Source organism: Nicotiana attenuata, unplaced genomic scaffold, assembly GCF_001879085.1.
Source record: "Nicotiana attenuata strain UT unplaced genomic scaffold, NIATTr2, whole genome shotgun sequence".
Taxonomy (NCBI): domain Eukaryota; kingdom Viridiplantae; phylum Streptophyta; class Magnoliopsida; order Solanales; family Solanaceae; genus Nicotiana; species Nicotiana attenuata.
Window position 1 is genome coordinate 159,688 of NW_017670694.1, and position 16,523 is coordinate 176,210.

General features: G+C 33.4%; 1 protein-coding gene across 1 annotated transcript; it reads left to right on the top strand.

The window, feature by feature from the left end:
* The first annotated feature begins 2,200 nt into the window (after positions 1–2,200).
* Positions 2,201–8,714, top strand: LOC109242388 (chorismate mutase 2). The gene is made up of 5 exons (XM_019409253.1): positions 2,201–2,508; positions 4,298–4,384; positions 4,525–4,671; positions 7,153–7,245; positions 8,252–8,714. Exons 1-5 carry the CDS (start codon positions 2,302–2,304, stop codon positions 8,486–8,488), a joined length of 771 nt encoding a protein of 256 aa, XP_019264798.1. The 5' UTR covers positions 2,201–2,301; the 3' UTR covers positions 8,489–8,714.
* Positions 8,715–16,523: the final 7,809 nt, after the last annotated feature.

The following is a 16,523-nucleotide window of genomic DNA, read 5'->3' on the forward strand; positions in this document are numbered from 1 at the left end:
TAGTTTTCTGCCATTTCAGTTGTATATGCAGTCCAATATATTGCCATTATGAAGTTGCCATGAGCATATTTCCAGCTTTTAGATGTCATTTAATATGAGGATCCACAAAGAAAACAAGGCCTACTTCCATTTACAAGGTGAAATTAAAAAATAGCCAAAAATAGCTACAGTTTTAAAAGTAATAGAAATTTAGCCACTTTTTGTGTAAAGATAAATCTGAACAAAAATACTGTTCAAAATTAGGTAAATATTCCAGCATAATATACTGGAGTGGAAGTTCATACTAAAGTGCTTCAATCTTCCGTATATATGCTGGAACTTTTCGTGTTGCAACGAAATAGTGGCTATTTTTTAATGACTTTGCAAACACTGGTTATTTTCAATTATTAGTCCGAAAACTGGCTAGTCCGTGCTATTTTCACCCATTTACCTCCACCACTTAATTGTTGTTGTTTGTTGTTGGCCAATTGCTAGATCTTGATGTTGAAGGAGGATTTTCTATAGTTTAAATTTGGAGGAAAATTCAATTTTCAACACAAAGTCTGAGGAGAAAAATGATTATTATTCTTTACCCGGATGTTTGACTGAGTACAGAGTTTAAGAAAAAAAAAATGAAGACTTTTGAAACTTGTGATTTAAAACAAATTATAAAAATTATCATAGGAAATATTAAATTTAAATTGTTACTATTAAACATAAAAATATATCATTTTTTAGGGACTTACCTAAGAGAAAAGAGTGTCATTTAAATCAGGATAGAGGGAGAAATATGATCGGATTATAGCATATAAATTGGGACAAAGGGAGAAATATAATCTAATTATATTATTTGTTTTAAAAATCAATTTGTACTCACATTTTAATATCTAGGGACCCTATTTAATTTCTTAAAGCAAAGTAGAAAAAGAGAAGGCTAGTTGTGAATGTGATCAATTCTTTTCTTTAAATCATGGAACAGGAAAAAGAAATTTGATTCGGTGGACTTTAGTGAAAAAACACAAAGGACAAGTCGCATGACTGTTGTGTGGATCCCCACTACAACACCCTTTTTACGCGTGACGTTTAATTCTTATTTTACGCATCAAAGTTCCTTAGGTATTAAGCTTCATCTTAATATTATCCTCAATTAATTATTTTAAGTTCGAATTTTGAAATAAATATTTTTTTAATAAATCTTATGTGAAATAAATTTAAATTAATTGATTCTCCTATACGAATACTAATGCCCTTTATTCGACTTTTGAAGCATTTTTTGAAAGTTAGATACCCGCAAAAAGCAAACCGTGCACACTACGCTCCTTGATGCTAAACAGCTAAAGTACGCCACATGACATTTCTGACGCAAACGGACATTCCCACGACTCTATTATAGTTGAAAGTCATGACAATTTGCAATTTTAGCCCTTCAATTATAACTAAAATCTAATTTAGCTTTTACAAAATTATGACATACTCTCTTCATTTTCAACAAGGATGAAGAGGTTCAAACTAGAAGGATCAAACATTTGCATTTTTAATCCCAATTTGGACATGAATTTCTTATCTTTTAGAAATAAAATGAAATAATAAGAGACTACATTAAAATATTATACACTACAACTTTTGTATATAAAAATATTTATATGATGTATCAAAAACTTATAATAAAAAATAAATTAATTCTATAAATAGTAATAGTATTATATAAAGTGGAATAAAGAAAATAGCATAATCTTTCATTGGCCTTCAAGTATTTGTATTTAAAAAGCGACCATTTAAATGCGTTCTAAATATCTCCTCAATTACGAGCTTATCTGGTTCAATCTTTATTATTTGAGTTGTCTAAGATTTTTATTTTATTATCTTATTCATGTTTTATAACTTTAAATTCATATGTATTGGATTGATCTTCGATTATATTCTATACAATTTGATAACATTGCTTTTTTCCTCTTGAGAAAAAATACAACTTATATACGTTACTTGCTAAATTGTTATAAAATCTTAATATTTGCAAGTTTGCCAATTCGTGTAATTATATTGAACCATTGTTAAAGGTACTTAAATACCTTACATTAGATATAATTTTATGTAACATTCATTCATATAAAAAGAAGTTAAATTTTATGTAACGTATAGGACCATAACCTGAATTAATAAAAAAACATAAGGACTAAAAACATAAAAACCTCGTGAATATATAGTTCAAACTTAACCAACCAAAACTGATAACGTTGTTTCGTTCTCCTTTTTTTCTTCAGCTTGTCCCCTGCCTATCAAACCACCACAAGAATTCTCCTTCTGAATATTTGCCTATTAAAAATGTCTTCAGATAATAATAAACTGAGTCTTGATTCAATAAGGGATAGTTTAATTAGACAAGAAGACACCATCATTTTCAACCTTATAGAGAGAATCAAATACCCATTAAATTCCACCTTGTACAAACAACCTTCTTCTTCTTCTTGGAATATTTCAGGGTCATTGTTCCATTGCTTGTTTCAAGAAACAGAAGCTCTTCAATCTAAGGTAATTATTTCATCCTTTTCTCTTCTATCATACATACATATATGGTTGTTCTGATTTTAGTAGTTGTTTCATGAGTTTTTAAGGGGTCGTTTGGTTGGTGGAATAAGGTATTATAATTCCAGGATAAATTATAGGGTTATTTATCTCATGTTTGGTTCACATTATTATTTTGGGAATATTGTTTATGCTATACTTGGGGTATTATTTTTATATCACAGGGATAACAATCTTGAAATTAGTAATCACAGGAAGATTACTTTTTTTGGAAATAAAAGTTTATATAGTTTAACATATTTTATATTATACCTTCCTATATTTATTTTTTGTCCTAATATAACAAAATCTACTAATAAAAATATATTCACTAAATAATCGTATTATTATTTAATTTTTCTATTATAGTTCCTTTATTATAGTTCCAATCTTGTTACTCGTTGGGGAAAAAGAAAAAAGCAAACGACCCTTTGGGAAAAAGAAAAAAGAAAAAACCAAACGAACCCCTAATAGTCATGTTGTCGTTATCTTGTCCTGTTATGGTAGGTCTCCTTAATCTTCGGAATTTATTGGAATCTTTTATTTACTTTGCTCTATTTTGTTAGTAGTTGCTATATTTATTGAGTTGACTGTAAGTTTTTTTCTACTTTCCCTTCTATATTTGTTCTTTTTTTCTTTATTTTTGGATAACTGAGAAATCTGGGTGGTTATATGGTAAAAAACTCAGTTATCGTTGATTTACCTCTCTCCACACAAATATTACGTAAGTTTTATCGCAATAATTTAAACTCGTCATGTGCGTCTAAACCATGCATTCATTTATCTAGAAGTTAATTTAGCCGTATTTTGATCTTCATGACGGTCAATGGTACTTTATTTGCAATTTTCTAACACGAACTCTTCATTACAAAGTTATCAGTGGGCTGCTATGCAAGTATGTTCAAAGTCTATTTTTAATCAATAACAAGTAATATTTTACCTTATACATAGTATAATTTTTCGGCGAATGATGTTCAGTTGACCACCCTTGGGCCAACATAGCTTCGCCCCTGCTCTTAAGTCTTAACCAACACAAATTAATTTAATAAGTACAAATTATTCATAAAGTTGTTGTCATGTGACCAAGGTGTCACGGGTTCGAGCCGTACATATAACCTCTTGCAGAATGTGGGGTAAGATTGTGTACAATAGACCCTTGTGGTGAGGCCCTTCTCCGAACCCTGCGCATAGCGGGAGCTTAGTGCACCGAGCTGCCCTTTACTAATTAACCATAAATGGATTAGGCTCTTTAATTATTTCTCTTTTAGTCCATGCCAAAATAATATTTATGTCCTTAAAGTAAAGTTTTCCATTTTTTATATTTTAAAACGAATATCACTCTTTTTTTCTCGCTAAACTTTCCTCCTATATTATATTCTGTGAAAGAAGAAAAGGTAATCATGTGACTCCAAATATAATATTCACTAATCTGAAAGGTTAATTTTGAAGATTTTGGATTAGTTTTTGAAGTGAAACTTTAGAGAATATCTTTATTACATGTAAAAGCTTCAGTAATAGAAGCTGAATATTCCAATAAAAGGGGGAAACTGCCCATCTTGGATTGCTTTCGATGTGGAAAAAGTCATTTTTATTTGATTTCTGAAAACTAAAATCTTTTTGTTTAATTTACATCTTGCTTACTTAATTCTATATGAAAGAAAGATTATAGGGTATGCTTGATACGACAGAAGTTATATATTATCGAAAATGTATGTTTTTTTATATATTTGGTTGGTGAATATATTATATTATTCAGGTTGGTAGATACCTATCACCAGAGGAAAATCCTTTCTTCCCAGATAACTTGCCTGCTTCAATCATACCACCTAGCAAAAGTACACATGTAAGTATTTATCAATATATACTAACGTAGTATTTTTAAATTATAAATTGTCCTTTTGACCAGGATTTAAATTAATTATCTAGTATATCATATATATATTGTCACTAATTTCAGTTCTATATATATATATATATATATAGATTTTGCATCCTGCAGCAGAATCTGTGAACGTAAATGAGAAGATATTGGATGTTTATATAAAGCAGTTGCTTCCACTATTTTGTACTGAGGCTGATGAAGAAGGAAACTTTGCTACAACTGCTTCCTGTGATATTCAGTTATTGCAGGTAACTCAACTTTTACATTAATACTACTAATTATTTAATTTGCTCATTGAAAATGAATGGGCTGACATTTTGTTCGCCTAGATCAATAAATACATGACATGTGTCTTTTATGTACGCTTTTTTACCTCAATCTATCAATAGTAAACTAGTGTGATTTAATTTACCGCAATCACGCGAATGGACAAAAAAAAATTGATTCAACTATATTCCTTTCAACAGTTCTAGACCACTAAACAAATTTATATATCCAGCCCTTAAAGGAAATTTTTGAACTTAGTTTTAAACATGAAACCGTTTTGATTTCTTTTTATTTTATTTTAAAGTAAAGATATTATGCACCTTTTTAACCACTAATTGCATGTACATGCAAAATAGGAGTAATAAATTCTGTAGCTACCTATATTTACAAGCATGTAAATTAGATATATATGGAAGCTTGACATAGAATTATTAGAACAGTGGATTAATTAATAAACTACAACACTTCTTTAGGAATACATTAATTTTAAAAAACAAAATAATTCGCTCTTGATTTTTTTTTAATCAGTTCTCTCTTGAACCTACATTTAATTACACACACACGAAATAGTAAGCCAACCTTCATTTGTTTAACACCCAACCACTTGAACATTAACTCAAAAAAAAAAAAATTGAAAAAAAAAAGAAGCAAACATAGAGAACAAAATTCTCTGCATTCTCCATTCTCCAATAAAGCTACGGCCCCTACTTTTATATCTCTACTTTTGTCTTTTGCCAGCAACTTTGAGATTAATAGTACTAAAATGTGACTTAAAACACATGTTAGAAGGTTTAAAAAGCACATGTTAGGAGACACATGAGCAACTCATTATTAAATTACAGAAATGATCCAAAAATATCCCTAAACTTTACGACTAGGGGTAAATATATTCTTCGCTAATAGTTGAGCCTCTTCATACCTTTGCCGTTACTAAACTGGAGCACAAATATCCCTGAACTTTACGATTAGGAGCAAATATACCCTCTGTTAATAGTTGGGCCTCTTTATACCCTATTTAAAATTTTAAAATTACCTACAAATTCGATTGTTAAATCTTTCCTTACCTATGTAGAAATCCTAATTTTTAGTACTTTAAATTAATCAGAAATTTACGTTAAATTTTTTTTTTTGTCTCGTTTGAATTATATAAGATACCTATAATACCATTTATATTAATTTTTTAATATTTAATATCTTAAAAACTATTATATGGATGGATCGTCCGTTTGGGGATCTTATCCCTTAGTGTAAGATCATTCGTCCTTTTTATCCTTTAAAAAACAACTTCGCACTGGGTATCATTATAAGTTAATTATTTTTTTAATATTAAAATTTTAAAATTACCTACAAATTCAAGGGAGAGAAATTAAAGAGAAAAGATAGACCTACCCTATGAGTATGAGATGATGTTGTATAAATCTTATCGTCCATCCACATAATAGTTTTTAAGATATTAAATATTAAAAAATTAATATGAAAGGTATTATAGGTATCTTATATCATTTAAATAAGAAAATTTGTTTTCAAGGTAATGTTTTAATTGATTTTAAAGTACTAAAAATTAGGATTATATTCCTACATAGGCAAGGAAAGATTTAATAATCGAACTTGTAGATAATTTTAAAATTTTAAATAGGGTATAAAGAAGCCCAACTATTAACGGAGGGTATATTTGCTCCTAGTGGTAAAGTTTAGGGGTGCTTGTGCTCCAGTTGAGTAACGGCAAGGGTATAAAGAGGCCCAACTATTAACGGAGGATATATTTGCTCCTAGTCGTAAAGTTTAGGGATATTTTTGGACCATTTCCGTTTAAATTATCATTTCTTAGGAAATCCTAATCTACTTTAATTAAATAACACGAGCTGACACTTCCACTGTAACTCTTAGACTGCCTTTAATTTGCATAAGCTTCAGCTTCCTTCGTCACTTTTTTTCTTCTTTATTTTATTATATGGCTTTCTTTATATATTTTAATTTGTAACCAAAAAAAAAAAAGCAAATATCAACTTTAGTTGAACTATTGTGTTAACAAGCTGGGAAAAGTTTTTAGACTTAACTGCTATTCTTATGGCTAGATTTTAGAACGTTCCAATTTCTAACCCGAAATTATAATATATATATATATATATTGTTTATTTCTAGCTATTTAATTAAGAAAAATCTACTTCTTAAATCTGGAATATTTTTGACCTAGAGAAAGAAATATCGACAGTATTTTGAACCTTTTAAAAAAAATTACGTCTTACGTCACTTTTTCTTCTCGTAAACTTCATTCCTGCGTATCCAATTTAATAGTTGATTCATTTAAGATGTAATCTCAAAAATATTAATATGGACTTTAGATTATTTTTCCCAGTGCTGTTTTTCTTTAGATATAATTTCTCCCTAATAATCCAGCTTTGTTATGACTTGAATTACAATGGTTATAAGCTTTAGTGAAAATATCTTGTTTTTTCTTGAAGGCACTCTCTAGAAGAATTCATTATGGAAAATTTGTTGCTGAGGTTAAATTCAGGGATTGTACTGATCAATATAAACCACTTATTCTTGCTAAGGTATGTCTCACATACAACTATTTACGGTTTCCATGTCTTCTTTTATTCCACCTTGGATTGTTGTTAATTTTGTTTGTCGATATTTTTTTCATAAATAATTGCGAAAATGTCTCATTTAAGTTTTTCTGAAAAAGCTTTTGTAAAATGTATTCTTTTAGAAAGACTGTTTCTTGCAGAAGTTGTTCTCTATAGTGTTTCTCAAAAATAAGAAAAAAAAAAAAGAGACACAAGCGAAGATTATCCATATTTCCAAAACACTTTTTTTTTCTGCACACACATTACAGATTTCTCCAAAGAGTTGCAATTAATAATTGATACAATATTATGCATATACACTAAGGAAATATATTTTAGCCAAAAATGAAAATTTTCGTGGCTTAACACTTTAGCCACTTTGATTTTTTTTTTTTCTCGTGATAAGGGATAGCAAGATAGCTAAAAGTTTGCTACAGACTTTACAAGTTTTGGCTACGGACTAATACCAATTGATATATATGGAAGTTTTGTGTAGCTAAACCAAGAAATTTTACACAATTGTAAACAGTGGCGAAGCCAGAAATGTTTTTAAGGATGTTCAAACTTGAAAGAAGTAGAAAAAAAATTCCGACAAAAGGTGTTTAATATAGGTTTTATACATCTAAAATCAATATTTTACTTATATACACAGTGTAATATTTCGGTGATGACCACCCTTTGCTAAAGGTGCTTCGCCCATGATTGTAAATAGCCATGGAATTTTAATGCTTGCGGCTATAGCTAGGTACTAGGTACAATCCTCGAATCTATAGCTATATAATGCATAGTGTTATAGTACTATGAATTATATAGAAAATATATTCAAAACGATGGTAAACGCATTTAAAATTCTAGCCATAGTTAAACTTGTTCATGATGAACTTTCGAATTAGTTAGTCGAGGTACTATTGATCAAATTCTTGAACTATATATATATATGAACAATAGCATATTTGTTATAAGAAATAAAATATAGTATTTGTTATTGCAGGATAGTGATGCTCTAATGAAGCTATTGACATTTGAAGCAGTAGAAGAAATGGTAAAGAAGAGAGTAGCAAAAAAAGCCATGACATTTGGGCAACAAGTGACCCTAAATATTGACGATAGCACCAAAGAAGTAAAGTACAAGGTTGATCCATCACTAGTTTCGCGCTTATATGATGAATGGATAATGCCTTTGACAAAACTTGTTGAAGTTGAGTACCTTCTACGCCGTCTTGATTAGTACAATGCAACTATCATTATTGTTATTAATTACTATTGTTGTTTTCCATTTTTAGTAGTATTATTATTAAAATAAGTTAAAGGGCTTTTACGATATTTGCCTTTGGACCATCTATATATTCCATTGATTGAAACTGTGAAAATTCTCTGAATTGAGGATGCCGTTTAGTGTTTCAACAAACTAATGTTACTTACTTGCAAGACATTTGTGCATAAAAATATTCTAATTCAGCTGTTCAAACTACAGTAACAGATATCTTTTCTTCTTTTCGATTTTAAAGCCGTACGTTTATACATTGTCAGAGTTCATATTTACATTGCACGCTAATCTCCAAAATCCTTTCAATTCGTTTATTTATATTTTACGCATTTCAAACTTAAAGATTGCTACGTTAAAAACAAAAAGAAGAAAAGAACTGCAAACTGCATTTTGCCTTAAATATTGTCGTCTTTAGTTATTTTCGAATGGACGAAAGGCAATTGATCCTGTTATCTTAATCCGTACTTAGGGATTGCAATGGTGCGGGGCGGGTATAGATGTATGCGGGTGCGGTGCGGGTTTGAGTTTTGTGGGTGCGGGGCGGGTTAGAAGCATTGTTATTTAAAATTAAGCGGTTGCGGGGCGGTTGCGGGTTGAAGTCATGAATTGACTACATACTGCTTCGGAACATAGCAAACTTGTCCTAAACCCATTTATTTTGTTGTTTTGTCCTACATTATAAAGAACTCAATCGATTTAGTTTTATTGAAACTTTTTAATCCAATCTTTTAAGTATTATTTCAGTTTCTAAATATCCCATTTCTTTTTCTTGTTATACCCAAATCAAGCAATGAAAAGTAAACAATTTCCTCTGTCTTGGTATATATTCTTCCTTCCTCTTCCTTTTTAGACTTCTAGTTTTCAAATAAAATAAAAGAAACTTAAACATGGAGTTTGCTGGAGTTTCTGGTTTCACAAAAAAATTTTCATGTACATATGGAAGTGCATGCTTTTTTCTGGTATTAATACTAGAAATTTTTGTTAAAGGAATTAAAATTTGTTCTGTCCTTTCAATTCAATTATCAAATGTTTGAATTCTTCGTTGGTTTATTAGTACTTAGATCATCTTATCATCTCTTTTATAGTTTAATGCGTAAGAGTTCAAAAAAATTGCGGGTGAACGCGAGTGGAGTGCGGGGCGGGTGAATGCGGGTTTAAATCCTATGCGGGACGGGGCGGGGCGGGTTTAAATTTCACGGGTTCAGACAGAACCCGCCCCGCACCCGCCCCGCCCCGCAACGCCTGTCATTCCTATCCGTACTGAGAAGTTCAACGTTGGTCCCTAAATATTTCACGCTTATAGACCTTAACTATATCTGAGTAAATGTAGAGGGTAAAATCGGTTTATATTAAATGCTCGAATGATAGCGTGACAGGTGGAACCGGAGGCAAACGGAAGATAAAGCGAGTGAAAATCAAGTCCGAGGACAATAGCTTCCATTGGCACCGGGAAGATCCCGGAGGGAACACAGTCAACAGAAGCAAACGAATGTTTGTCACCAGATGACATTTAATGAAAAATGTTCCTCAATATTAAGTACACAACTGTTGTAGAGAGTTTTGGCATTCATGGTCTGCCGTTACATATTCATCAATGACCCTCATTATTGTCATTTAAGAGGGGCTTGATCCTAGGACCTTGTTCCCTAGGTATATCTATAAATAGCGACTTCAACAACCATTGTAAGACACGAAATCTCTGACAAACCTATGATATACACTATTCTCAAGCTAAATAATACTTTATTTTTTGCCTAACATTCTTCTTATTGCTGCCTTCGGAAGCCTTGCTCTCAGAACCAGGCTATCTGTCATTTATCTCGAGTTCAACGCTAAGTCTTGCATTTTATATAATTCATTTATCATTTTTGGAACGAATCAGTTCGCTTGTCTATAAACCACATAACAAATTCAACTGTACCGTTTTATGGGCAAACAGTTTGGCGCCCATCGTGGGGCTTAGACAGTTGTGTAAGTGAGTTGATCCTTGCATCTATATTACTAATTTATTTGATTCTTTATTTTATAGAAAAAATCGTATAAAATTGCAGCTAACAGTGTCAACATCACACATAACGTTGAGGCGCAAGAAAATCTGCCTTAACACGAGAATTCGGTCAGTGACACCCGTAACGAGGAGGACGTAGGAACTCCGGTCCATGGCGGGCGATATCCCCGACATGTACGGGAGACAACTTCTAATATTGGACGAGCACGTTTCGAGAATAGTAAGGATCTTGAGGGAGCAGCAAAAGGCCATCCTGGGGCATCTCTCAAGACAAGACCAGGCCATGACGGAACTGAAGCAAGCATTGTCAGGTGCCTCCAACAATACGAATGGAATAGGCCATGTTCCTCCCGGTGCTCTCACAAATCAAACAGCGCAAAGAGTTGATAACAACACCCCGAGGGGTGAGGTCGGCTACGACAAAGCTGAGGTGATCGGCAGCGGGTCCGGTAATGACAATGGCAATGATCCCTTCAAATCTGAACTCATGAGATTTATGAGAGAAATGAACGATCGTGAATTCGTGATCGCGAAGGTAATCTCGCGATCGTGAAGGGGAAACTGGGACAGAGGCGGAACTTCTTCATCTCGAACGTGATGGCTTGGTCGGGAACGCGAAGAACTGAGGAGTTTACTCTTCGCGAACACGACCAGCCTTTCGCGAACACGTAGGGTTATTGTGCTTGGGAAGAGACTTGGTTGTTACTCTTCGTGAACGCGAAGGGTGGATTGCAAATGCGAAGGCCTTTGGACGCTGCTGTTTCGCGATCGCGTCAGGCCCTTCGCGAACGCGAAGAAGGCGTGATGCCCAATGACTAAAATATCCCAAAGTCGGGATTTAACTTATTTTTAACCAGTACCAAGTTTGAGCTCTGCCTAGACGTAATTTTGAAGAGGTTTTTCATCCCAACTTCATAGGTTAGTAGATTTTAACTTGTTTCCTTCCTTTTTTTCATAAACACACATTGATTTTAACATTTAATCTATGCTTTTTCACGGTAGAAGTTAGGGATTTTGGGAAATTAAGATTTAGACCTTAAATTGTGGTAGGATTTCTAAATAAATCACATAACCGGCCTGAGGTGAATGGATAATTGAGTTTTGGTCCGAATCTTGGTTTTGACCAAGCGAGCCCGGGGTTGACTTTTGTTGACTTTTAAAAAATGATCTAAATTGAACCTCTTTCATTTGTGGGCAGTTTCTAAAGCTTCATTTGAATCATTTGGTCCATAATTTGCTAGATTTGGTTGGTTTGGAGGCTTGTTCAAAAGGCAAGACCGTGGTTGATTGATTGTTTGAGTTGCGGAGTGTGGTAAGTGTTGGGCCTAACCTTGATTCGAGGGAACTAGGAACCCTTGAACTACATGTTATGTGAATTACATGGGAAACAGTGTATATGCTAGGTGATGAGTGTATATGCGGCGGTATGTACTTGCTTCCATGTTTTTTGTTACTTCACAATATATCTTGTTTTATCCCTTAGTTGCTACATGCTTATTTGACTTCATATTTGTCATTTAGTTATCTTTGTATTAAATTATCCATCTCTTTCATGATTCCATGCTTATTTTCTATTTGTCTCTACTTGCTTTACTTGCATATTTAAATTGTCATATGTCTTACTTGTCTTATAGTTCCATAAAATTTGTTGTCTTCTATAATGTACTTTCACTTGTATGAGTTGTTAATTGGTAGATATTGATGAGTTCGTAAAGTTGAGACAATCGAGTTATTAGAGATTCTTTGATTATTACGCGATTCTTCATTGCCTCGTACATTTACTCTTTTGACGTAGAAATTCTTGTAAATTTAGTTGTTGAATTGCTATTGTTGATTGAAATTGTTTGGGAAGCGGGTTGCACGCCGCAACGGAAATTGAAAAGTAATAAATTGAAATGGCAGAATAAGGACAGATTATGATATTGACATATGATGATATGGTGGGATCAGGTTGCGCGTCGCAATAGATTGTATAGTTGTATTTGTTTGTGACTGTTGGATTTGCCTCGGCGTTCGAGATGAGTTTATAAGACTTGTTATTCTGGGCCCTCTGGTAGTTGGATTTTGAGTTGTTATGAGTTAACTGTTTTTTTTTTGTCTATTCATGTCTTTTATGTTATTATTATTATTATTGCGTACATGTTATTGTAAATGACCCGCCTTAGCCTCGTCACTACTCCGTCGAGGTTAAGCTAGCCACTTACATAGTACATGAGGTCGGTTGTACTCATACTACACTACACTTCTTGTGCAGACACCGGAGTTGGTCCCAGCTGCGCTGAGTGAGGTTTGCTCGGATCTTGTTATCAATGGAGACTTGAGGTATAGCTACACGACGTCTACAGCTCTAAAGTCCCCTTCTACATCATTTTAGTTGTTTATTTTTATTCAGACAATTATGTTTATTCAGACCATTATCTGTAGTACTCTAGATGCTCATGTATTCGTGACACCAGATCTGAGATTGTATTTGGATTTCGTCGTTTATTAGTTTATCACTTTAATTCAGACTATTCAGTTTTATTGTTGTCACTTAATTTGGAATTGTTAAAAATGGTTAATAGATATAGCTAATGTTATCTTGCCTAGCAAGTAAAATGTTAGGCAACATCACAGTCCTGAGGGTAGAAATTCCGGGTCGTGACAGTTTCAAAATCACGGGGTCAAGTCCCCCGCTCAAAGAAAACAGACCCAAAGTGAAGAGATACGAATAAACATACATAAAACCCTTCTTATTGAAGGTCATTCGCTCCACCAAATCAGGAGCAATGATGTTTAAGACATGGCAATCACAGTCCTCCTTCACAGTAGGAGTACCGGAAGGGCGAATTGAAGAAGGGTATTTGGCAACAGCCCAAGTGCGAGGATTTGAAGTAGGGAACTTCTCTTCAAAGTCATTGGCTGTGTTGAGATGTTTTGGGGATGATGTTGCTCACCGTAGGAGGATCAACATTAACATTGGCTTCTTTGTCTTTGCTCTTATTCGGTGCGCCACCGAATAGAAAACCGGAGTTCTTGGAAGAATTGGTGTAAGAAGCCGTAATCAACATAAGGTGAAAAGAGTTTTTTTTTGAAGAAAATCAAAGAAAGATGGAAGCTGAAAGGGGTTTAATGCAAGGAAGTTGAGAAGAGTTTATGAAATTGGTAGAAGTGAAAGAAGAAGAATGAGCCGTATAAGTAAAGGTATAGGCGGCTAAAATCGTAGCCATGATTACCTCGAGAAGCTAAATCGTGGAGTAACACGTGTTCGGAGTATTAAATGCGAGGAGACGTGCATCTTATCAAGCGTCAGATACTTTTCAGAAGGGTTTAGAAAATTTCCCGCCAAGAAAGAAATCTTCACCAACTTGCTGGCAACACAAAGATGTGCCATCCGAAAGCAGGGGACTATCTGTATAGGGTAAAGTCGATTTATCGTTAATGCTCGAATGATAGCGTGACACGTGGAACCGGATGCAGATGAAAGATAAAGTGAGTGGAAGCCAAGTCCGAGGACAATAGCTTCAGTTGGCATCAGGAAGACACCGAAGGAAACACAGTTAACGGAAGCAAATGAATGTTTGCCACGAGATGACATTTAATGAAGAATATTCCTCAGTATTAAATACACAGCCGTTGTAGAGAATTTTTGCATTCATGGCCTGGCGTTACATATTCATCAATGACTCCCATTATTGTCATTTAAGAGGGGCTTAATCCTAGGACTTTGTACCCTAGGTATAGCTATAAATAGTGACTTCAACAACCATTGCAAGACATGAAATCTCTGACAAACTTATGCTATACAGTGTTCTCAAGCTAAATAATACTTTATTTTCTGTCTAACATTGTTCTTATTGCTGCCTTCGGAAGTCTTGGTCCCGGAACCAGGCTATCTGTCATTTATCTCGGTTTCAACGCTAAATGTTGTATTTTATTTAATTCATTTATTATTTTTGGATCGAATCAGTTCGCTTGTCTATAAACCACGTAACAAATTCAACTGTACCATTTTACGGGTAAACAGTAAACACATTTAACATTCAATTAAATGAAATATCACTTTTAATCATCTACTTGTGAATCCTCACAAACTTGCTAATTATGTACCATTACATAATTAAGTGTCCATGTATTATGTTAAGTGTGTACTTATTATGTATTTGAAAGTGATATAGTTCTAAATCTAGTCTAAATATAACAACATTTCTATATCAAGGAAAAAGTATATCTACTTTAACTAATTTTATATAAGGGTGTTAGACGGGCCGGGTCATCCCGGTTCCGGACCGGCCCAGACCGGTAGAACCCGGAACCGGCCCGGACCGGTAAGGGGGGCTGGGCTGGGCTGGGCTGGGTTGGGGGGTTGGGGTGGGTTTGAACGGTTTAAATTTTTGAAACGGGTTACCCGGCCTGGTAAAACCCGTTAGATGAACAGTGCCGTTAAACCGATTAATCGGCCCAGCCCGGACCGGCCCGGAACGTGAATATAACATGAATATACCGTGAATATACTATAAATATACCATGAATATACTATAAATATACCAATTATTGTATACTAATTAACATAATTTAAAATTGTTGGAATATAACATATAGTGTATATATTTAGGGTATAAAACTATAAATACTCAAATCATAGAATATGATGGTAACGTATTATTTTTAAAATATGCTATATATGTGTTATTTTAAGATTTTAAGACAATTTGTGTTATTTTAAATTATTNACTATCATGCGCTCAATGTGTAATCAGCATGCCTAGATCACACTGCCTAATTACTGTCTCACTTAGCATATTGGAGTTTGTTCTGACTAATATATTTATCCGTAAGAATCTGTTTACTGTTTAGTATGCCCAATCCTGCCTTGTGATAATTGCATGCATACTGTTTGCTCATTAGCATGTCCAAGCTACATTGTTTGTTTACTGATTCACCCAACATGTCTTAATTCTGCTTGTTCTATCTGTGATTAGTATTTCCAAACTATGAATGTTTTCATGAAGTGCTTGCCTATTTTGTTCATCTAAATCTTGCTTACTCTACTTCACTAATGAGATCCTGCTAAGTCATCTAGCCCTACATTTACTCTTTTGACGTAGAAATTCTTGTAAATTTAGTTGTTGAATTGCTATTGTTGATTGAAATTGTTTGGGAAGCGGGTTGCACGCCGCAACGGAAATTGAAAAGTAATAAATTGAAATGGCAGAATAAGGACAGATTATGATATTGACATATGATGATATGGTGGGATCAGGTTGCGCGTCGCAATAGATTGTATAGTTGTATTTGTTTGTGACTGTTGGATTTGCCTCGGCGTTNTAAGATTTTAAGACAATTTGTGTTATTTTAAATTATTAGACGTATTTATGCTTAATGATTTAGTTTGTTAGATTAATTTGAAGTATTATTAATTTATTATGCATGAAAATTTAGTTTGCTATTTATTTGTTAATTTACTTTTTAAATGCAAACTTTAATTTTGTAATTTTGAAATAAATATAGCACTTGCAATTTATAAGTGCAATTTTTTCCCATCTTCCTCGTATTCTTTATGTTAGTATTTTGTATTAATACTATAACTTACAATATTTATACAAAATCCAAAAAAAAAAAATTAAAATTATACTAAACCCGGCCCGCCCCGCCCCTCAACCCGTAACCCTTATGGTTCAATTTTTACCCGGATGAACCCGAACCCGAACCCGTTAAACCCATTAATACCCAACCCATAACCGGCCCGGACCGTAATCCGTACGGGTCCAAAAAATATAGGTCCGACCCGGCCACCCGTTAAACACCTTTAATTTTATATCATAAGGGCCAAATTTAAAATTTACCAATGACTGATACTGTATTTTGTCTTAATTGTCATCTTTACTGATCATATTTGCATGGACCAAGAGCAATTGATATCCTAGTCAGTCCAAAGAAGCTATTAGATGTTTTGGTCCCTAAACTATGGAGTGTTAAGCTTATAGACCTCAACTATAACTTCTAACA

What these genes read in the sequence shown, in the direction of transcription:
- LOC109242388 (XM_019409253.1), top strand. Translation starts at nt 2,302, where the DNA reads ATGTCTTCAGATAATAATAAACTGAGTCTTGATTCAATAAGGGATAGT. An exon ending in CAGAAGCTCTTCAATCTAAG is followed by an intron (nt 2,509 to 4,297) that starts GTAATTATTTCA and finishes TATATTATTCAG; the next exon opens with GTTGGTAGATACCTATCACC. An exon ending in AACCACTTATTCTTGCTAAG is followed by an intron (nt 7,246 to 8,251) that starts GTATGTCTCACA and finishes TTGTTATTGCAG; the next exon opens with GATAGTGATGCTCTAATGAA.